Source organism: Hyperoodon ampullatus, assembly GCF_949752795.1.
Source record: "Hyperoodon ampullatus genome assembly, chromosome: 4".
NCBI lineage: Eukaryota > Metazoa > Chordata > Mammalia > Artiodactyla > Ziphiidae > Hyperoodon > Hyperoodon ampullatus.
The window spans coordinates 141,991,188-142,015,562 of record NC_136917.1 but is presented as its reverse complement, the minus strand read 5'-3'; the positions used below and the strand labels follow the sequence as shown (position 1 = coordinate 142,015,562).

Sequence of the window (24,375 nt, the reverse complement as noted above, 5' to 3'; positions counted from 1 at the left end):
AAATTAGTACAACTTGAGGTGGATTGAGTAGATTGACAAGTGATGCATTTTATTCACTTAAAAATACATAAATGGCTCTTACTATTTGTGAGGCATTCTTATAGATGGCTTATAAGTATTACCCTATAAAAGGTTAAAAAGCTACCATTAGCAACACATCAGAGACTATTACAGGGAAGTAATAAGCCAGCTGCCCTAAAGTAGTACAGGAGTCATTGCTTTAAGTTTAAATGAGGGTGAGAACATGGTGGGTACAAGTGGTCTAGGAAGGCAACACAGGGGTGGTGGGATGTGAACTGCCCAAGGTCTTAAGAAAGAAACAAATCACTCAACTCTGTTTCATAATAAAATGTTCTCTTTCCATAAGTTCTCATCCTCCAAACATACTATACCATACCCTATCTTTCCTTTGGTCTGTATCCTTTGAGCATGAAGATTTCCAAGAGCTGAGTCCCTCCAAGTTTTGGGAACCCCAGCCTTGGAAATCGAGGTGTCCCTGTGTTGGTCGTTACCTGAGAGCACTGGCCATAAAGAAACAGGACTTGGGATACAATGTCTTGATAAAGCCTGGTGAGGAGCTGCCTCTTGGGAGCATGGAGGGCCATGGCTCCATAGATTACCATGACGTCAGTCTTGGTCAGCCTCTTTTTCCCAGAGAAAATACCCTAAAGAGGAGGAAAGAGAGACAGAAAAAATATGACTGAAGGAGTTTCTTTTTCTCTCATATTTTTTCCTAATTCTATGGAACCCACTAGGGGGTTAAGAAATGGGACTGAGATTATTACAATTAGTCTGAAGCTGACACTCTTGCCTATATAAATTTAAACACACAGGACGGTGTTGTGGATCTATCAGGCATTAAGAGAGGCACCTGTGACAAAGCTTGCATTAATTTTTACTCATTAAATTCTTCTCCTTTAGGGGAAGCAGAGTGTACACAATGGAAACTCTCCATGAGGCCTGAGCAGCTGGGACAAACCTAGGCACACACGGAGCTCCTTAGGGCCTCCCAGGTCAGCATTAGCGACAGAAAGTGGAGGAGACTTGTTACCTAGCTGGTCATTCTTCAGGGCCTGGGTTCGGACAGTTCTGACCTGGAATAAAGACCTGGGGATGGGAACAAGTATAATATGGAGAAAGGATATTCACTGAAGGAGTCAGTGTCATTTGCCTTTGCAATGACCAAGGGCTTTGGAGGAGAAAATTCTTCTTTTTACCTTGCATCAATTCATGAAAAACGTTTCCCGATCTTGGAATATTTTAAGAACTTTTAAAACAATTTCAAAGTGGTTCTCAGCACAGTATCCTAAGATAGATGTTATTCCCTAAAATCAGAAAAGATAGGATATTTTGAGTTTATTCATCTATTCAACAAATACATATTGAGCACCCGTTATGTGTCAGGAACTCTTCTAGGTTCAGGGGATACAGGACTGAACAAAACACATCAAACTCCCCATCCTTTTGAGTGTGCAACCAGGGGAAGTGATGGGGAAGTGATGGAGAAGTGACATAAAGTGAACACAAATTTGGTAAGCATGTAAATGTAAATGTATAGTGTGTCAGAAGGTGATAAGTGCTATGGAGATAAGAAAAGAAAAAAAAAAAAAAAGTAGAAGCTGCACACTGGGGGGAGTTGGCAATATAAATAGGGTGCCCAGAGAAGGCCTCAATACAAGGGTGACATGGAGAAGAGTCCTGAAATAAGCAAGAGACTGAGCCATTGGACTACCTGGGAAGCAGAATTCTAAACAGATGGAGTAAGTGCAAAGGCCCTGAGGTCCATTGAGGAGGGCAGAAGGAACAATCAACGGGAAGGGCAGGATGAGGTGAGAGAGGAAGTGGGGGTTGGTCTGAGTAGGGCCTTTCAGGCCACAGCCAGTAATTTGGATTTCTAATCTTAGACTAGTGGGAAGCCAGTGGAGGTTTTTTTGAGCGAGAGCTGACTGTCATTTCTATAGGATCCCTCTCCTGCTGAACGCTCACTATATCTCAAGTGGCTAAAATGTTGAAAGCTGGTAGCTCCTGTTTCATGCTCTGTGGTCCTATTCCCCCCTCGCCCACATTCTTCCCACCTCTCTTGCTCGAGGCTCACTTCACCACTGTACCTTCATGGCAGTTTGTTTATGAGTCCTGTTATATTTCATCCGATTGCATAACCCGGCTAGAACCACCATGACTACTGTCACCAAGGTCTCAACCAGCACTGTCCTTAGTCCTCAGATACCAGGCCACATACTCTCCATTATCAGAAGATGCTTGGAAGAGATCTTTAAAGGCTGTGGCCTGATGTCTCTGTGTTCCTTGGTCATGGCCTAACATATAAACCTCTCTGTCTTTCAGCTTCTGGGTCCTGTCACCCCACAGTGCTCTGTGTTTCTCCTCTCACAACCCATCTTCCTAACGTCTTAACTCCTTCCCCTACTTTTCCACTTATGTCCCACTGTCTTTCTATCATGTAAGTCTGGCAAAACCCAAGCCCTGGATAAATCTGACTCCGCATCTTGCCGATCACCTATCCCTACACCACATCTCAGGAGGCTACTGGAAAAGAAAGTGACCCCACTGAGAAAATAGGTGCCAGTAGAAGATGATTTCAACCCCCAATGGGGCCCTCAAATCTGCACAGATGTCCTACATCTTCCCCTGAGTCCATTTTCTCTCTCCAGTTCCTCACAGTTGCAACCTCAGCTCTTTTCTCCTGAAACTGTTCACTAAGCACTCTCCATGAATAAGAACTTTGCGAAGGGTTCTATTTTCCCTTATTTTACTTGGAAGAACCTGAGGGATGTAGGTAGCATGTTGTAGAGGCAAGATTTGAATCCAGCTAGTCTGACATCAGAATCAGAGCTTAGGTGTCACCTGAGGGAGAGAGTCATGCTCAAGAGATGGAAGGCCAGCAGGCTCAGTGAGACTAAGAAAGTTACGCGTTAACACCTTACCCATCCAGAGGTCATTCACTAAGTGACTTGAGTGTGTGGGACACACTCAAGAACTTGAAGTAAAGTTAAGTAAAAGAGGAATTTGAGAAGCTCAAATGGATGTCACAAAGTTCATCTTTTAAAGTTTGTGAACCCCTCAGACGTTGAATGACGGCCATATTGTATGCTTATATCTGAAATAAACTGACATTGTTTCCTAGCCCAGAGCAGAACTAAAAGGGTAATTAGGATGGGAAAAAATGGTGCTAGGAATAATGCCAATGAGAAATGTGATGACTGAATATCTGAGAAGGAACAGTTTCAAAAGTTCAGTAAGTCTAGTGGTTTCTAGCCATTTACGATGGGGAAAGGACCCTAAACATCTGAGAATTTCTTCGAAGAGTATATAACAAGACAGACTATGAAAATTTATTTTTTACTAGCTGGTCTTTATTAGCCTTGCAGAGTTTTTTTTTTTTTTTTTTTAAACAGACATCCTCCTTTTTCTTCCACATTCACATATGCTCTCCAACTTAGGCTAGGGTAGGGAAGAGGCAAAAACACTTTGCTAAAGCTCTCCAGGTTATACTTATATTTTCTCTAGGTGGAAAACCAATGGTATATAAGCTTACTTTCAGCTTACAAGTTTAATGATTTTGATACTTACAATCATACTCTTAAGTTATAAAGCCAAGGTCAAAATATATTTAAAATATTCTTGTTAAGTAAGAGTGATTAAAATTCATTTTTCAATATTTTCACAAACCTGGTTAGATAATGAAGCACTGATATTTAAATAAGGAAGTTTCATTTTTCTGAAAAATTCTGTTGGACTCTCTTGAATGCATGGATAATTCTGAATGAGTAAGACATTAACATAATAACTGTCAGAGGTTTTCCAGAGGGAATTCATTGTCGTTGTCATGAGAGGAAATTGAAAGAAAGTGGTACCACCTGGCGTTGATACCCCAGGTGGTTGGGAGCAGCCAGAGATTCCTTAATCTGTGAGTTTACAAAGCCTGTGTCTTGGCAGGATGCTAAGGTGGTTCCCAAGGCTTTCCAAAGAAATTTCTGGAAAACAAAGGACAAGCAACATAGTTAAAGATTGGAAAGCAAGACTGATGAAAAATGGAAAGAGTTAAAACAGTCATTTAAAGAAAAGACATTGAGGTAACTATGACTGCTTACTAACCATGTACTTTCCTATACTATCTCTTCAAAGCGTTCCCCGCCCCCCCCCCCCCCCCCCCCCGCCAAGGCTCTGTCCTCTACCTGTGTTCTGCTCCGTCCTCTACCTTTCACTCTCTACTGTAATTTTTAATTTTCTTATTTGTCTCTATGCTCAGAATTTCAATTCTTGGTTGCAGAGGGTCTTATTGATTATTTCCAGTGGACAGTCACTGGTAGCTAATAAGTGTTCATTGCATTAACATGCTCAATAAAATTGGGTAATTTTGAAGATAATGTCATCAGATATTCTCAGACTCCACAGTATATTGACTTAGTTTATTGTTTAGGAGATTTAGAGTATAGTAATTTTGAAAATAATACTTTGTATGCTCTACTATTATCTCTCTCCCAGGAGTAGAGTGAGTTGTCCAGAAGTGCTGCCAGAATGGTATTAGGAGTGAAGAAGAAAATTCACATAGGAACTTTTACACACGCATTGTGTCTTTAGTAAGGAACTCCTCTAAACTGGGAAGGGAAAGCACCCCATGGAGGAAAACTGGAGGCGGAGCATGTGGGGGATCATTCTGTGGCTTCCACCTCCCTTACAGGTGGTGAGAATGTTGGATTCATTATGCCAGCCCTACCCTGGTTACTTCTGCAGTGTCGGGATGGAGAAAAGGCAAGTAGGAAAGTTGTGTCTTCCTGTCATCTTTTGTTAGAGGCCATGTATGATGTAGAGCTATGCCTGGAGGTGTGGGGCAGCCCCTCAGTGGCTTGTGTTTGAACAGTATAGCACACTCCTGGATGTAAATAGGTATATGAACATGTGTGTATATATAGCTATATAACACCAGATTGGCATCTCTTTATTTAGACTGTCCATCTTGTTACACACAGGAGAGTAAAGTGGCCAGTTGGAAGTCCACTCTAAGGACCCTGCAGAGCTCCAAGGATTGTAGCAATGGAGTGGTCATTATTGATCAGAAAGGATGTATGGCACAGGAGGAAAGGAAAATCTAGTAGTAACAAATGAAATTAAATTAGTACATTCAGGAGAAATTGTACACATTAGTCTGACTTGGGATGAGAGGGGGACCTAAAGTGATAAAACAGGTGGAAGAGCTACCAGAGTAAGAGTAAAATCAGAGTAAGAATCTGACAAGGTAGCAGCCACTTCACTCTCGGTTGTCGAGGCAAAAGACCCCCATGATCATGGAATCATAATGAGGAAAACTGTTTACAGCACTGGAGTAAATACTAATTAGGGTCAAAGCTGCTAGAGTCTATTTAACTCCATCTTGGGAGAAGGACAGGAAAGAGTCTGGAAAAGTCTTGTGCTGAGAAAAAATTGATTTGATCAGGGGGAAATATGACTTATATGTGAAGGGCTAGCTAGCCTCAGTGGCCCCCAGTACTGCTGATCTGTTGCTTCTCTGCTGAATTTGGTCAGATTCAATGTATAGTGCATTCTTACTTGGGACTTGGCTAGGAATCCCAGAAATCAGAAACCCAGAATTGGGGAAAAAATGTCATTGATTGCAAAAATAGCCATAACCTTTCTATCCCATCTCTATCCACACCTCCCTGCTATGGGAGTTTGCAGCTCTTATCAAGACAAGTCTGTTTCTCCATTCCTTGCATCTGGGCTGGTCTTGTGACTTGCTTTTGTCAATGGAATTGGTAGAAGCAATAGTATGCCCCTTCTGAGCTTAGACCTCAGGAGACATTGCATACTTCATCGCCCCCACCATGAGAGCAAGCCTGGGCTAGCCTGCTGGAGGATGAGGGACTGCAAGTAGCAGAAAAAAGCTGTCCTAGTTAAGATCATCCCAGACCAACCAATCCCCAGTGCACTGCAGTGAGGCTAGTTGAGATCAGAAGACTGCCCAGTTGAGCCCAACTCAAACTGTCAACTTGCAAAATTATAAGCTAACTAGGTGTCTGTTATTTTAAGCCACCAGGGGTAGTTTGTTATGCTTCTAAAGCTAGTTGGTACACTCACTTTTCTGGTGTTAAGTGTAAAGGTTTAGAGCCATCTAAGCAGCTCATTGCTTAATTGCTCTGCCTACTCATACAACCGTTATCTTGGACTAATCTTGTGGGTTTGGAAGCTTTTGGATGAATGGTACTACATGAGATGCACAAGGCTAGTTCGTGTATAAGAAAATGAGTCATTGCTCACCAAATTTTCCTGATGGGTGTGTCTGCAGGCTGGATAGACCAATTTGGAGAATCAGTACTCTGTACCAAATTAGAGAGTCAATCAGTGAGGGGAATTTTGAAAATTACATAGAAGAGTTGGAGGTTGCTAATAAAGAATTTGTGGGAAGAGACACAGTACTGGGAACAGTTAATGACTTAGGAAATGTTTTTTCAGGAAAAAAAATTTAGGAATAATATAACCACAATGATAACCACCATCTACTTTTTATTGAACACATGCCATGTGCCAGGCACTTCACTTGGGACTTTATATACTTTATCTTATTGAACCCTCATAACACTACAATCCTCAGAGGTAGATAAAATTTCCATTTTGTTGGTGAGTATACTGAGGCTCCAGAGAGATTAAAAAATTTACCTAAACCTACATAAGCAGTAAGTAGCAGAAGCTGGATTCAAACCCCATTTGGAATGGATGGTTACAATGTGGAGGGTTTGGTAGAGGTCATGTGGAGAGAGAGGAATGAAAGAAGTGGCCTTTGAGCATTCTTTTTTTTCAAGTTTTTAAAAAATTGTAGTAGATTATTTCTCGTAGCCAGCCTCACAAGACTGGCCCAGTGTAAATCAAGGCATAAGCTGCATTAAACTAGTGCTATGATAGGGGCTGCTATTTGCCTTCCAGTATCCATTTTTCTTCCTTCTCTAGAACAGAACCCCCGAATTTTAGTTAGGCATGTATTTGTCTTGAAGGCACTATACTCGGCAGTTTTCCTTGCAGATAGGTGTGGCCCTGTAACTTTTGGTCAAATGTAAAGTGAAGAGAAGGGAGCATTTTTCTAACCATTTCTCCCTCCTTTTGGTCATAAAGTAGAAGCTAAGGTCTCTGAGCTGAAAAACCAACCTTCTCAACACACGTGATGCCGTAACTGTCCATTTGCTGGTTGAAATCCTGACTCAGTTGAATGGTCCAGGCTATGTCATTGATCTTCCATAACGACTCTTTGAGCAACTGTTGTAGGAGGTGAAAGTCAGATACTAATGTGACGGTTTAATGTGCTTTCTTGGTGTTTTTTTGTTACAATGTATTCTAAAAGTATAAAGTATATATTACATGGGATTATTCCTTTTCCGATAACAACCTGTTCCGAATTCCCATTAAGAATTAGATGCGCAGGAAGGGCAAGTAACTCCGTGTAAGTGCCTTCCTTTTTCCTTTTAAATAAAAATTGCCGAAAAACTTAAAATAGAAACTCATCCAATCTGAAACTTAAAATTGAAGTCAACATCTTTCAAGGTTTGGGTAGATTTGGAAAAAAACTCCATTTGTCAAAGTTAGTTTGCTTTACACCATACTAAGAAAAAGGGACATTTTTGGAATAGTGAATTAAATGCCTTGAAGAACGAATTAGATATACAAGCACAAGTTGCCAACTTCAACTAGAGTAGTGAAATATTCCTCATTTCATCAATTATTTTGGGCCAGAGCCACAATCAGTTTTCTGAACCCATGTCCCTCTTCATTGAACAATACATAAAAAGGTGTTTTTGTCTTTTTGGAGGACAAAATCCATTTGCAATTTCTAAAATCTACAATTTCTCCTGTGTTTTCTCTACCTTAAGCTTAGAAAGAACACAATGTCAAAACCAGTGAAAAGATTTGTATTCATTTTCTTAATAGGAACTCATTCAGTGGATCCTTCGAAGAGAAAAAATTGTACAACCTTGGCCGTATAAGGGAAGAAAGCAACTGCAGACAGTTTGGAAAAAGAAGCCAAGAAGTATACTCAAGATTGGAGGAAGGAAAAGAACTGTTCTCAAGGCTTCTCAAGAAAGAACCTTCCTTCCTAGTAGGAACAGTTATTTTAAAATTGTAGCAGGGGGGCTTCTCTGGTGGCTCAGTGGTTAAGAATCTGCCTGCCAATGCAGGGGACATGGGTTCAAGCCCTGGTCAGGGAAGATCCCACATGCCACGGAGCAACTAAGCCCATGCACCACAACTACTGAGCCTGTGCTCTAGAGTCTGTGGGCCATAACTACTGAGGCCACATGCCACAATTACTGAAACCCGCGTGCCTAGAGCCGGTGCTCCGCAACAAGAGAAGCCACTGCAATGAGAAGCCCGTGCACCGCAACAAAGAGTAGCCCCTGCTTGCCACAACTAGAGAAAGCCCACGCCCAGCAACAAAGACCCAATGCAGCTAAAAATAGAAAAAATTAAAAAAGAAAAGAAAAGAAAAAAAAATAGTAGCAGGGGAAAATAAGATAAAAATTTCGAGAGAGTGAGGGGAAGATAAAAGAAGCCTGAATATAGGAGGAGAGGTGGATCCCAGAGTTAAGGACCAGTAAGCATAGAGCCGTTGCTTTCAAACCTCATATGAGATAAGATTCACTGTGGGTATCATTAAGACCTGTGAGCTCGCAGGCACCCCACCTACAGATTCTGATTCTGGAAGGGGGGTGTTGGGGGTGGGGTGCTGTGGAGAGGTCACTGAAATCTGACATTTTAAAGAAGCCATAGTTCACATGAAAAGAAGCTCAACACAGCTAATTATTAGAGAAATACAAATCAACCCTAAATGTCCATCAACAGAGAAATGGATAAAGAAGATGTGGTACATATATACAATGGAATATTGCTCAGCCATTCAAAAAAATGAAATAATGCCATTGGCAGCAACATGGATGGACCTAGATGATCAAACTAAGTGAAGTAAGTCAGACAGAGAAAGACAAATCTCATACAATATCACTCATATGTGGAATCTAATTTTTAAAAAAGGTACAAATGAACTTATTTACAAAACAGAAGCAGACTTATAGATATCAAAAACAAACATGGTTACCAAAGGATTTGGGGGGGAGGGGGAGGGATAAATCAGGAGCTTGGGATGAACACATGCACACTACTATATTTAAGATAGATGACCAACATGGACCTACTGTATAGCACAGGGAACTCTTCCCAAAATTCTGTGATAACCTATATGAGAAAAGAATCTAAAAAAAGAATGAATATATGTATACATATAATTGAATTACTTTGCTGTACACCTGAAACTAACACAACATTGTAAATCAGCTATAATCCAATAAAATTAAAATATTTTAAAAATCTAGCAAATTTTATAATCAAATTCTTCAAAAATATTTGACAGGTATTTTTAAAAATATAAATTTAAAAACCATTAAAATTACCCTGAGCTTTCTCTAAAAAAAAAGTTACCTATTCTATAATAAATAGTAATAAATACAGAAAAACCCCACAAAAAAACAAAAACAAACTACAATGAGGTACCACCTCACACTGGTCAGAATGGCCATCATTCAAAAGTCTACAAATAACAAATGCCAGAGAGTGTGTGGAGAAAAGGGACCCTTCCTACACTGTTGGTGGGAATGTAAGTTGGTGCAGCCCCTATGGAAAACAGTATGGAAGTTCCTCAGAAAAAAAAAAATAGAGTTACCGTATGATCCAGCAATCCCACTCCTAGGCATATATCCAGAAAAAACTATAATTCAAAAAGATACATGCACCCCTATGTTCATAGCAGCACTATTTACAATAGGGAGGTCATGGAAGCGACCTAAACGTCCATCGACAGAGGAATGGATAAAGAAGGTGTTGTACATATATGCAATGGAATATTACTCAGCCATAAAAAGGAACAAAATGATGCCATTTGCAGCAACATGGATGCAACTAGAGATGATCATACTAAGTGAAGTAAGTCAGAAAGAGAAAGACAAATATCATATGATATCACTTATGTATGGAAACAAAATAGGACACAAGTGAACCTATCTATGAAACAGAAACAGAATCACAGACATAGAGGACAGACTGGCTGTTGCCAAGCAGGTGGGCTTGGGGGAGGGATGGAGTGGGAGGTCGGGGTGAGCAGATAGAAGCTTTTATATACAGAATGGATAAACAACAAGACCCTACTATACAGCACAGGGAACTATATTCAATATCCTATGATAAACCGTAACAGAAAAGAACATTAAAAAAAAGAAAGTATATATATGTATAACTGAATCACTTTGCTGTGTAGCAGTAATTAACATAACATTGTAAATCAACTATACTTCAATAAAAAAAAATAAGCCATAGTTAATTCTTATATAGGTGGCTTATGAACCAAAACTCTGCTGGATTAAAACCTCCCTGCCCATGGGTTCCTTGATCTCCCGTAGGCTCCTGAAATCAAAATGCTCTCTGTAAAGCCAATGTCCAACTCCTGTCTGCAATTTACTCTTTTGAGGATTTGACATTGTCTGTGGCACTGTTTGGTTGTCAAGGTCCAAAAAGTTATGGATGAGAGAAAGATTCTTTTCTGGAGAAGGGGTACAACATGGCCTTTTTGTGTTTAGACATCAGGAAAAAGATAGTGAGAAACAGATAGAGGAGGAAATGGAGTTGTATTTAGGAGCAAAGAAGTGGAAATTATGTTAATCTGTTTCTTTTTATGAATGGTGAAAGAATGCAATTGCAAGGAGAGGAAAAATACTGAAAATTAGAGAAGATTTAAGAAAGACAGGGAAAAAATATTAGTAAGAAAAATATTAGTAAGTGATATCTTCAAAACTGTCTTAAATTCTGAATCAAATTGAAGACTAACGATTATTGTTCAAATTGTGGTGATTTAAAGAGCATAAAATTCTTATGTGATCATGTCTAACAGTCTAGTGATTTTCTCAAGAAAAGGAAATGTTGCTTCCTGTCCTTTGGAATCTAATTCTTTTTTGTAAAGATGGGTAACTTTAGGTGAATTCATCACCCCATCATCAACAATTAGTCTAGGAGCCATCTTTACCTGAAGCAGCATGGTCTCCCACAGCATGATACTAGTGTTCTTTCCTAGAAATAGAAATTGATGCAATAAGTGCCAAAAAAACCCCACAAAAAAACAAAAAACCAGTATCCAGGTCAGCACTGGCCGCTACTGTTCCGTTTCAAGGTTTCTCCCTATGCAGGATGGTTATTTCAGATTAAATTTACTATGTTGGCAATTCTAAATTGCTAGTCAGCTGGACAGAGGGTCTTCAATCCATGATAAAAATCCAGGCTTTTTGCCAATTTCAACAGTAACTACTGAATTACCATATCTTAATATTCTAGCATGGATGAATAATAACTTTTTAGAACAATACCAAAAGAGAGCTTCTCTAAATAAAAAAAAAAAAGACCAGAGCAAAAGTTCCTGCTAAATATGTAACACACCTGGTCCTCTTATAATATCAATATAAGTATTTGGTAGAGAAATAGAACATAAGGAGTCCAGGACAAAATAGAGCTGTCTACCTTGCATGTCAAGTTCATTGTCTTTATTGCCTAATATGAACATTAATGGCTTAAGACATAGAAGTGGTGCCTCATTTCCTTGTGTTCTTGCCTCCTTGGATAAAGACCTGATCCCACTCCCTTGTACCTTCCAGAGGCTGCAGGAGCTCAGGTATGCGTGTTTTCCATAGCTCTACCAAATTTGGGTGAATTATCTCAGGCAATATCTTCAAAAGTCCTATTGAACCGACCCCATGTAATTTCCCTAAACTGGCAAGCATAGATATTACCTGGAGGAAGGAAGAAAAGTTGTTAATCAACTCAGGGATATTTAGAAGGCTCACTTACCTTTTCCTTTTTATCACTGTTCTGTATTCTCTTGAATCCTTCATTAGATAGTCTTTTAACAAACCATCACAGTCTATTCTTACTTATTCTAGATCAAAGCTAATACTTAGACAATCCATCTGCCCAATTTTCTTCTGAGGATAAAGGTGTAAAAACATATGGAAACCATCAACCAAAAATAAATGAAACATACCAACACTTAGATATATCTATTAATTAAATAAGGGCATGTGGAAATAGTGCTCAAGCACATATGTGGCCAAAAAGAGAGAGAGAAATCTAAACAACAGATGTGGAATTTGTTTGAATGGTTCTTATGGATCAGATTCAGTCTATGTTTATTTAAAAAATCATAAATGAAGTTTAACAAACATTTCAGAGTGAGAAGATAACCTTGCGAATAATAAATCTTCATCAGTGTCATTAGTATAGCAGAACATTTATTATGCCATTTTAGTGTTTCTTTTGTTTTGGAATATCTATGTAATTTTTATTATCATTTATTTGGAGCTGAATTGTCTATATTAGTTTAAATTCATACCACATTGGTTTTTCATAACTCACTCACCAGAAGTCTGGCCAGTAGCTGTTGTGGTGAAGGAAGTTTCACTAGAAAGAGAAAGCAATTTTCATGACTGCTATGGGGTCTAGAAAAAATCAGATGGGGCTTGGGTTTACAAGCAATGCCCTGTAGCCTTTCTGGAAACTAGTCTCTCATAAGAGAAATGTTTTGCTTTGTTTTTGAATGTACAAACCAGTTCCTGTAGAGATGACAAGTGCTGTTGACTCCTTGGCATTATTATTCTTCCTCTCTTCTGCCATAAACAGAATTCTGATGATATTAAACAGGTATTTCAGCGTTCCCATATATCCTGCAGGTACCACAAAAGTCAGGATTCTTGGCCATAGCACCTGTGGAAAACATAAGGCAAGATGCAAGGATTGCTTATTCTTTTTCATTATTCCTCTTTGATCCTCTCTGTGTGTTTCCCTCTAATTTAGAAAACTTTCTCTCATGTGTTATTATTTTGCTCTTCAGGCCAAATCAAAATGAAATCATGAAGCACAGTCTATGCACAGCACATTCACTTTCAGGTGCTACTTGCAGTGAGTGTTGGTCAGTGTTTCTCCGTGAGGTTGCTGCTGGAATTTGGGACAGGACAAGTCGTCATTGTGGGTCACTGCAGCAAGGGCTGGGCTCCACTCACCAAGTGCTGTTAAACCCCTTGTCAATATGACAACCAAAAATGCCCCAAATATTTCTCCAAACTCCAAGACTGGAGTGGAACTGTCCAAAGTGAGAAAGATGGGGAATGGATGGCGATTGGTCTGCTGTTGCTGTTTGTGCTCCAGGTGCTGATCTTCTTTTTCTTCTTTTTTAATTAATTAATTTATTTATTTTTGGCCATACCACGTGGCTTGCAGGATCTTAGTTCCTTGACCAGGGGTTGAACACATGGCCCCTGCAGTGAAAACGCCAAGTCCTAACCACTGGATCACTAGGGAATTCCCCACGTGCTGATCTTCTTGCTCTGGAAATCTGCAACACCTGATTTCTGTAGTCTGTATGTTTCACGTCCCCTGAAAAACTCCATTATTGTTCACATCCTAATGGAAACTTAGGTGTCAACTTGGACTCCTCCCTTTGTCTTGGCATCTGTATTTAATCACCAAGCCTAAGCCTAATCCTTTCCTTTTTTTAAAAAAAAAACAATTTAATTTTTTTTTTTTTTTTTTTTTTTTTTTTTGCGGTATACGGGCCTCTCACTGCCGCGGCCTCTCCCGTTGTGGAGCACAGGCTCCGGACGCGCAAGCTCAGCGGCCATGGCCCACGGGCCCAGCTGCTCCGTGGCACGTGGGATCCTCCCGGACCGGGGCACGGACCCGCGTCCCCTGCATCGGCAGGCGGACTCCCAACCACCGCGCCACCAGGGAAGCCCCAAAATAATTTAATTTTTTTACTTATTTATTTTTTGTCTGTGTTAGGTCTTCGTTGCAGTGCATGGGCTTCTCATTGCAATGGCTTCTCTTGTTGCGGAACATGGGCTCTAGAGCGCAGGCTCAGTAGTTGTGACGCATGGGCTTAGTTGCTCTGAGGCATGTGGGATCTTCCCAGACCAGGGCTTGAACCTATGTCCCCTGCATTGGCAGGCAGATTCTCAACCACTGTGCCACCAGGGAAGTCTCAAGCCTAGTCTTTCTTAAACTGTAAGATTTCTCATGCCCTTCCATATTGCCCTTCCTACTATTATGACCCAGTTCCAGCCCCTATGAATCTCATCTCATCTCATATATAGACTCTTTGTGCTTAGTCTACTCTTAAATCAGTGTCTACTCTAAAATCAGTGTCAACACACTGATTTCCCACAGTTATCATTTAAAATGTTTAGCCTTTGCTTAAAATTTTCATTGGCTCATCAAGGACAAGGAAGGAATTTGGCATTTCAGACCCTTTGGAGTCTGGCCTTAGACTACTCTTTCATCATTTACTACTAGATCAGAATTTCCCAAACTTTAATATGCATCAGAAATGTTGGAATTTATTTGCATGCAGATTTATGGGCCCCATGTCCAGATATGCTGATTCATTTAGGTCTGGCATGTGGCCTGAAAATCTGCATTTTAAATAAATAGCCCTGGTAATGCAAAACCCACACCTTAAAAAACCATCCTAGATAAAGCCTGTGACCCCTTTAAACTGGCCTTCTGATTGTCTCCTGGCTGTGCCATGTATTTCTGGCCATTAAATCCTTTTCCAGGTTGTTTTGCTTAAGCAAAATGCAGATTCTAAGGCTTCTCCCCTTGAGGTTCGGGTTATATTAGGCCTCAAGTGAGGTCTGAGAATGTGTGCTTTTAACACCTTCCCAGATAAATGGGGAAAGTTTAGCATTCACTGCGTTAGAATCACCACTTACAATATGTGTCTAAGTATGTCAGGGGAAGAAGAAAAATAATATATTAAGATGCTTATAAACTGCCATTTGCCATCCAGATATAAAAGATTATTTAGCTAATTTTACACCTGTTTTTGAGGAACTATTATGTGCTGGCACTGAGCATCCCAACATACTTCCTCTAGTCAGAGCATCAAAAAGCTGATGACATATGGAGTACCGACTCGTATCTTTACTCCTAAATGGACAGAGCTTTAGAAAGATGATCAAATTAACTATGAGTGGTGACAAAAGACCCCTTACCTGAGGCATTCCAATGATCAGTGGATCCAGGGTTTTTAAGACCTCCAGGCTTTTTTCTTGGATACATTTCTCTCCCTTTTTGGTCTCCTGGGAGTTAGGTTTTATTGGATTCTCCTTTTAGAAAGATGAAATAGGTGACTTGCTCATAATCCCTGCTGTCTGTCGCCTCTGACCTTATTTGGACGTGTTCTTAGCCCCTGGGGTGGAGGATGCAATCACTCAACTTAAAGGGCTTGTGGAATCCAGCAATCTTGGTCTCCAGTATCTAATCCTGTTTTAAAGTGCTCTTTGGAGGAATGGATTAGAAAAATACATCCCTGGCTGAAGCAGAAAAGCAAACATTGTGAGGATCCTTGGACTGTAATTACTCCTTTTCTACCTCAGGCCTTTCCCCTTTTTCTCTGGGGCAAAAATTTCCAATGACACTGCTTCCTAGTGGAGTGGACTATAATTTCAGTTGCAATGAATTTGCTAAGATTACTGAGATCTTAAGCACGTGTTTTTCAGGCTCTTCATCCAAAGGAACTAGTGTAACAAGTATGGATGTTTCTTGTTTTCTAGAAACAATTCACTTTCTCTGCCTTTCTCCAAACCACCCCCAAGCTTTTGAGGCCAGGTTGCCTCCTTTTTAGGAAAAACTGATTTAACCTACCTTGGGTTTATTATATGTTAAAAAGGATATCACTGAAAGAAAACTGAGAACACTAGAAGCTGAAAAATTTATTAGTGAAAGTGATAAGGCTGAAATATAACCTCTAAGTCAGTTTCTATCTTGGACCACAGATATTTTTTTAAAATCCAGTTGAGTCAACTGAACTTGCTACAGGGCAGCACTCAAAATGGCGCCCTCTTCGTACCAGATTCTTGTTGGACATTGTAAACTGGGAGAAGATGTAGTCAATCAGTGGCCAGCCTTCCTGGGCTTCAATATAGCATTTTTCACACATGGTTTGGATGAGGAGGAGGGCAGAATTCCTCACCTAGAGTAAGGAAAATGCATTCACAACATTTTACTCTGAATAGAAATTTAGATTCTCCTATTCTGTAACCTTCATGGATCATTCAGTGGAATCTTTCCAAAAAAGAGTATAAATTGAATGATCTTACTGTAATATATGGAGCAGGAAGTTATCAACAGGTTATGATTTAAGTGTCACTGGCAAAGCTCTCTTTAACCAAAATCTTTCTTGCTAGTTCCCAAGACATATTCTTTATTACTATATATTATGAAACATTAGTAACTTTGGGCTAAAACATGGCCTCGCTTCAAAAATCCTTAGTGAAAGATACCACACAAAGTTCCACAATTCCTTATCCACAGATTCAAACTCTAAATGACTCTGAAAACTGGGATTTTGTTTCTTAAATTTGGTGCCAACTAATTAGTAGCAAAACCCAAACTGAACTGTTTTAAAGCTATTTGTAGTCTTTACCTCTTTTATATAGTGTGATATGCATACATTTTCTTGAAAAAATATTAATAGGTTTGATTGTGGGCTACTGTCACAGTAATGTTTTTCTGAAATCTGGAAAGTTGTGAATTCTGAAATAAGTCTGGCTCTATGGATTCGAATAAAGAATTATGAACGTGTGTCACAGGTTTTTAATAATTTGGCTTCAATTAATTTATTGGATTGCTTCCCTGGAGGATAGAAATCTCAGATCTAATTCCTTAGTGAGCGGGTCTTTTAATGGAGGGTGGGAAGAAAATAATTTTGCACAGGGAGGAAGGGCCACAAGGTGGCAATTAACAATTAGCATACAGGGACTCAGTAATCTCCCTAATTAAGGAGAAAGAGGTATATTTTCTCTTTATTTTTGCCCGATTAACTGGCCTTCCTTAAAGTTTCTATGCTCTTTTATTCTACCCTAAATCCTAGCAATTCTTTGATTGGCTTGGTCAGTTACTGGGTCAGGTTTTTATATATAATCACTCCATTGTTTTTTTTGTTTGTTTGTTTTGTTTTTTGTGGTATGCGGGCCTCTCACTGCTGTGGCCTCTCCCGTTGCAGAGCACAGGCTCTGGACGCGCAGGCTCAGCGGCCATGGCTCACGGGCCCAGCCGCTCCACGGCATGTGGGATCTTCCCGGACCAGGGCACGAACCCGTGTCCCCTACATTGGCAGGCGGACTCTCAACCACTGCGCCACCAGGGAAGCCCTCCACTGTTATTTATTGCATAGCTTTGGTTATTTTAAACATAGTTATTGGTGACCAAAACCTCTTAGGGGAATTTTTTCCTCTTCATTGGCTTCTGTGTAGGGCTTTGATCCAAACAAAATATGGTTTTCATACAAATAATACTACAATTGCTAATTTTAAAAATTGTTCCCATTTAAGTTCTGTGTCTTTTCCAAAGTGGAATACTTTAATCAAATAATCAGGATATAATGACAAATCTATTGTGTGTGCAAACTTGCTCTAGGTGCTTCCTGATTGGAAAATAGGATGTCTCTGCTCAGAACAGGGTTCAGGGATTATTATTTTTTGGAGGAAGAAGTATTATCTTTATAATTAACAATTAATTTTTCAACTAATTAAATTTAAAACTTTTTGAAGAACATGGCAGAGTGATGCTCTGGGCAAAAATCTTTTTTTTTTTTTTCTACTGAGAAGCCCTTGAACTGAATGTGCTTTAGAGCTTTACTTCGATAGAGTTTATCTTTTGGGGAAAGATGGAGTTCTTTTAAAAGTAGAATTGATCACTGAATTCTTTATAAAGCAATCTCATAAGCAGATTCTCAAAACCATTTCATTTACTCCTAAAACTATCATTATCCAAATAAAAGTCCCCATTAATTCTCTTACTTTAATACTGAGGTCGCCCATGATGACTTTGACTGTTTTTTCAATTGAAGTGATGTGATCCCTCAACTAGGGCTCTGAAAGATAGAGGGAGAAATTGAGAGACCCGCTTCAGAAGGACTACAGTATGTTCTAGAATTGATGAAAACCCATTAGAGTTATGGTACATAGTTGCAAAGTCTCTGGTCCTTAACATTTTTTGTTATTCAGTTCCCTCCTACCTTCTCCTTTTCCAACTCTTTACACATGTTGATTGCTTTTTTGTTCTCTATTACATTTTGTTTACCTTATTTAAAATGTTAGATTCTTAAGTGCATTCAATACATCATGCCTAATGGATCAGCTTTAAATTTCATAGACGACTTCATGTTTCTTCTGCCAAGTCTTCAGTAAATCCCAGGGTAAACTGAATTTAAAAAAACTATTATAATGATTCACTTTGTTATAAAGCAGAAACTAACACACCATTGTAAAGCAATTATACTCTAATGAAGGTGTTAAAAAAAACTATTACAATGCTGTGCAAAAATGAATTGTCATATTTTATTGAATCCAAGATATAATTTTATGAGGCATCATTATCTCATATTGTGCTGAGTGAAAAACTCTAGTGGGTGATGATAATTAAAGATGCTATCAATTATAAGATGCATTCTGATACTGTGAAAATATGTGCTTTTTGGAATTAATGAAATATGAAAATTTATTAAATTCTCCTCTTTTCTAAATGTACTAATTTATAGAATATTGTACATTCTTCCCACCCACTCCATGTTTATCAGGCTACCTAACCAGTTTACTAGCTCTTTTAAATTCTAGATTCAATTCTCAAATATTCTACTCATTTAGTGGGTGCATCCATAAATATCATGAAAGAAGAGAGGTAACTAGAAATGCCTGTTTAGAAGTAGTAGCTTGTAGACAACTAGGAAAACCAAGCTTCACCTGAATATGATGCTCTATAAATTTCCCAAAGACATGGGATAGAATTAGAGACAATACACAAGTTTCAGTTTGCTTTTTGGTACAAAATAAACCACTCTGCTGTCATCTTTACTGCTTATCTTCAGCACTGATAGCCGATCTTAACAAAGTCAAGATTCCCATTCGAGTGGCTTCATTATTACTTCTCATTTGTTCATCAAAAAATTCTATCAGGTCTGCAGGGCTGGAATGGGCTGTGGGTTTAAGAAATACTGGAGTCATAAGAACTCATTTTCACCTTAGGTAAAATACTTGTGAATGGGAAGAGGATCATTCCATGAGGATTGTCAAAGTCACTCTTTGGTTGGTAACCAGATTTTATTATGTCCATACTTCTTTAGTATCACAGAATTAATTAAACAGTTTGGTCACTAAGAGAGCTAGACCCACTTCTGTTCATACCTGTGAATGTAACCTTATTTGGAAATTAGGTTCTTTGTAGATGAAATCAAGTTAACATGAGGTTGTCTTAAATCAATATGACTGGTGTCTTTATAATAAATGGATAGAAGATACAGACAGAGACACAGAGGGAAGCCTTGTGAATATGGAGGCAGAGATCAAAGTGATGCTTCATCAGCTGTGCAGCTGGAGACTTGCAAGGGTAGGAAGGAAGCAGGGAAGAGTGAAGAAAGACCTGGATGGAGTAGAGAGGTTTGGGTTGGAAATGTTAGAGATAAAGTGAAGAACTTAATTAGGCTGGGGCATAGAGAAGTGGAAACTATAGAAACAGAGGTGGTCAGTTAGGAGAGAACTAGACCATACTAGAAAGGTATGCAGTGAAGTAGAGGAAATGACATATTTTGGGAGGGTGCAGGTGTTGGAGGTCTAGGATTCCTCTTGTCTCTTGCCCTGAGGGACTATATTAGAGTATAGTTTTGTATCCTGACCCTGGGAACTTGGTGCTTCCTCGACAACCTGTGTCTGGTATTCTAACAAGATGATGTGTGGGATTGTGATGTGAAAGCAAGAACAAAAGGGAGAGAGTGAAGGAGGGAGAGAAAGACAAGGGATAGATACTAAGAAATGACAAGGAGGAAAAAAGATGACGGGTTTGATAGAGTTTCAAATAATCTCAAATGCCAAGAGAAAAGCAGTTCCTAGCCTTAGGTTTGCCAACTCTTACAGGTTTGCCTGGAAATAAACCCATGTATATATAGTCAATTAATTTTCAACAAAGCAGCCAAGAATGAACAATGGGGAAAGAATAGTCTCTTCAATAAATGGTGCTGGGAAAACTGGACAGCCGCATGCCAAAGAATGAAATCGAATTCCTACCTTACACCAAACATGCAAATTAAATCAAAATGGATTTAAGACTTGAACATAAGACCTGAAACTGTAAAACTCCTAGAACAAAACATAGGAAGAAGCTCTTTGACATTGGTCTTGGCAATGAATTTTTTTGAATTTGATACCCAAAGCAGAGGCAACAAAAGCAAAAATAAACAAGTGGGACTACATCAAACCAAAAGGCTTCTTCTCAGACAAGGAAACCACCAACAAAATGAAAAGACAACATATGGAATGGGGAAAAATATTTGCCAACCTTATATCCAGTAAGGAGTTAATATCCAAAAATATGTCTGAGACTTTTCTGGTTTTAGAACTGAAAGTTCTATTTTCCTGGAAGTCCTTTAGTCCCGGGCAGATCAGGATGATTGATCACCCTACCAGCTGCACTTTTCTTGGGAGCAGGGAGGATAGGGAAAGGCACAGAATACTTTGAGTTGAAGAAACATTTTGTGTGTATGTGTGAAAGTAACAAATGTGACAGTTTGCATGCACTTCATCCTTGTCATCATCACTTGGAGACATTGTAATTAAAAACCCTCTGGATGCTGGGTCCTACCTAGAATGAGGAAACAGTCTGAAGCTTCGATTTCATTTTTCTTTACTGGAGGATCTAGAACTCTGAACACCTGAATGAGAAGAAAAAAATCAGGTGGTAGATGTTAAAAAGAGAAAGCTGTTGAAAATGAAACAATCAGATCTGACAACATAGTCTTACCTGGTGGAGTAAATTGATAAAGATGGTCTTCCTCAAGGCCTTTGGAAGGCTAACGTCATAAAGGACTGCCGCGGTCAATATCTGTCTTAGACTCTGGAATAAAAGCTCTTGAAGGTTAGCTGGAGGCTGCTTACAGAGCAGCAGCTCAGGATGTGGAAAGCAAATCATTACTCATTACGTTTTGTGAGGAGAACAGTTGTCTTTAGTGATTCTGCTGCTCTACCTTGTTTAGTTCCCCAGCAGCTTGAACAGAAATTCCTTTCTGGAGTTTCCACTATCCGGCTATGCCACCGATCGCTTCTCTACCTCATACTTCCCAAGAGGTATTTAAGTTCGGCTGCCCAAACACGTGTTCCTGAGTTGAGTTGAGTTCCTTGACCCCTCTTGAAAATTAACATCCTCCAGGATGATTGCTGGTCAACTATCAGAATGGGTTTCTTTAGGGTGTGGCTCTCACCTGAGTGACGTGGAAATCAATCTCTTTGTATTTATACTGCTTCAGGAGCCAAGAGACCTGGCCCAGGGCGAATTAACAGAGGTCTTCCCGATGGAGCAGCAGGCTCACCGTGGGGCTGTGAGCCTTAATGATGGCCAAAATCTGCAGAGGCAGCAAATAAATACTGTTTCTCATACTTCATTATGCTTTTTGTACACTTCTCAGTATACCAGAAGCTTTAGATACCCACCAAAAAACTCTCCTCACTGCTTTCAACCGAGCAAGGTTTCTTAAAAAAATGTTTAGGTTAAGATCATTGTATGAAGGAGAGTTATATTTGTATCTACATCTATATCTATATTGATGCTCATTTCAATATTTTCCCCACTCTTCTATTTCTTTAACCTCTCTCTAATGGTCACTTTCTTTTACTATGTTAACAAATTTAAAATTTCCCTTATATTAAAAAAATTCTTTGATTCCATATCATTTTAGCCCCACTGTTATCCCCATCCAATTCTGTTTCTCTTTCCTTTCTTGCAGAGCAAAGCTTTTCGAAGGAGTGGTCTACCATTTTTACCTCCACTCCCTAACTCCCCTTTATTTCTCAATCCACTGTCATCTGGCTTCCACATGACATGAAAAATGAACCAGTACAAAATATAAATGCAATATATTGATGATAAAAATGTAGAAATCATGGGCTTCCCTGGTAGTACAGTGGTTAAGAATCTGCCTGCCAGTGCAGGGGACACGGGTTTGATCCCTGGACCGGGAAGATCCCACATGCTGCGGAGCAACTAAGCCTGTGCACCACAACTACTGAGCCTGTGCTCTAGAGCCCGCGAGCCACAACTACTGAAGCCCGCATGCCTAGAGCCCGTGCTCCGCAACAAGAGAAGCCACCGCAATGAGAAGCCCACGCACCGCAACAAGAGAAGCCCCCACTCGTCGCAACTAGAGAAAGCCCGTGAGCAGCAGTGAAGACCCAATGCAGCCGAAAATAAATAAATAAAATAAATAAATAAATTTATTTTAAAAAATGTAGAAATCACAAAAATTAGGAGGAGGCAGAAAACACAGTACCCACAGTACTCATAGATAAGCACTGTCTGGTGTGTTTTTAATAAGTTATTTCTTTATTTGACATTCTTTCCTATCTTTTTCTTATGTATTTTAATTTCTCAAAAATTGACACCATTCTTTAATCTATAGTTCTATATTCTGCTTTTTCTATCTAATAAATGCTTTTTTTTTCTATTAGCTAAATTTTGCTATACAGCAAACCACATCAAAACTTAGTGGCTAATAACAATAACCATTTATTTCACTCAACACTGTGTGTCAGCTGGAAGGTTCTTCTACCACATTTCCATGCAGTAGACACGTTTCAAGATTTTTCTTTCTTGAGCACCATAGCAATGTCCTCTGTAGATCTGTCTCTGCTTCTTGAAAATCACTTCTTTCTTAGTTTCTAAGATCTCATTCTTCTTGCTTAAGTCCGTCTGAGGTTTCTTTTCTTTTGGTTTTTTAAAGATTGTTTTGATGTGGACCATTTTTAAAGTCTTTATGGAATTTGTTACAATATTACTTCTGTTTTATGTTTTGGTTTTTTGGCCGCGAGGCATGTGGGATCTTAGCTCCCCGACCACGGATCGAACTCGCACCCCCTACATTGGAAAGTGAAATCTTAATCATTGGACCACCAGGGAAGTTCCCCAAGGTTTCTTATTTCTTTAAAAAAAGTGCTGTGTAGCATTCTTTATTATGTGGGCAAGACCACTTTCTGGGTTTCTTTTATTTCTGCCTCTTTATATCCCCTTTCCTCTCCCCACTTCCCCTTTTCCCACTGGACTCACTCAAGTATCACGTTATCCCATCCCTAACCTATGCTTCAGTGGGTTTTATCCCCTCTTTAGGGACTGCACGTCTCCTGTAGTGATGACTTCATGGGTTGCAAGCTCAGTTCCAATGTCATGGCCTTTCCAGTGCTCACCAGGGGTTAAGTGCTTCTCTCTCTGTGCTCCCTTATTACTTTGTGCACCTTCTTGTTACTTGCCTAACTTCCTGTGGGAGGCTAGGAAAGTAGTCAGCAAATTTGCATTGAATTTTGTTTTTCAAGTGGCTTGAAGAAAAGACATCCTCAGAATATTTTAAAAATTTCATGTTTGCTAATGATTTAACTATCCCAGCATGTTAAAAAATGATTGCTTTAAAAGCTCAAAATATAGAAAGGAAACTGCACTAGAGAGGGTAGCTAAGTGTTAAATCTTTTATAATTTAGCAATAGAGATTGAAAAAGAATATAATTTAGCCTACTTTAAAAAATCATAGCAATTAAGCAAGATAAGGATGGGATTATATATGTGAATGCACTTTGTAATCTATTCTTTATAAGTCATTACAGTATTTTGAAGCAGACACCCTCCTTCTTTAGATATCATTTTAATTCATTGTGATATTCACAGACACAGGAAATTTCTCTGGACTGGTGTTTTTCCTAATCAGTGACAGCCCAAATATGGGTTATGATATAGCTAAAATTCCATACATTTTGCTCATTTTAGTTATTTATTGTTCTCTGCACTCTTTGGCATGTCCGTTCCATGAGAGTGGGGATTTGGGTCTGTTTAATCTCTGCTGTATCCCCAGTATGGGAATGATGTCTGGCATGTCATGGGGACTCAATAAATATTAGTTGAAATAATGAGTAAATAATGATTTGAAACAGGAAAAACAAAAGATTTTATAAACCTGATAAGATACAACCCACAGCTTTCCAAGAGAACTAAGATGAATTATCATGTCAAAAAGAGAAGAGGAAGTTCAACCAGCATGCCAGGAGAGCTAGCTGGAGGCATGCTGAACCCCTCTCACTTGTGTGGGTGAGGTCGTGGCGGCCCACTTGTCCATGATATACCGGAACAGCATGAAGATTTTGTCAGAGAGGCGATTGGCATCCAATCTGGGGTAGGGGAAATCTCTCCAGTGGTTGACATACTTGTAAATGGCTCTGATGAACTTCTCAAGGGCTGCATTTTAAAAACAACCACAGA

The 24,375-nt window shown here is 39.3% G+C and overlaps 1 protein-coding gene across 1 annotated transcript in view; it reads right to left on the bottom strand.

Annotated features, from left to right (window-relative positions):
* MROH2B (maestro heat like repeat family member 2B) overlaps positions 1 to 24,375 on the bottom strand; it is a gene marked incomplete at both ends in the record, with an annotated part of 67,393 nt that overhangs the window by 35,322 nt on the left and 7,696 nt on the right. Inside the window, 19 exon segments of the mRNA XM_079701613.1 lie at positions 513 to 665; positions 1,218 to 1,223; positions 1,227 to 1,325; positions 3,876 to 3,992; positions 7,156 to 7,263; positions 11,072 to 11,115; positions 11,687 to 11,828; positions 12,455 to 12,495; positions 12,642 to 12,798; positions 15,084 to 15,197; positions 15,941 to 16,063; positions 17,892 to 17,957; positions 18,946 to 18,950; positions 18,953 to 19,066; positions 20,725 to 20,794; positions 20,884 to 20,976; positions 21,341 to 21,412; positions 21,416 to 21,481; positions 24,197 to 24,351. Coding sequence (XP_079557739.1) covers positions 513 to 665; positions 1,218 to 1,223; positions 1,227 to 1,325; positions 3,876 to 3,992; positions 7,156 to 7,263; positions 11,072 to 11,115; positions 11,687 to 11,828; positions 12,455 to 12,495; positions 12,642 to 12,798; positions 15,084 to 15,197; positions 15,941 to 16,063; positions 17,892 to 17,957; positions 18,946 to 18,950; positions 18,953 to 19,066; positions 20,725 to 20,794; positions 20,884 to 20,976; positions 21,341 to 21,412; positions 21,416 to 21,481; positions 24,197 to 24,351 — 1,745 coding nt within the window.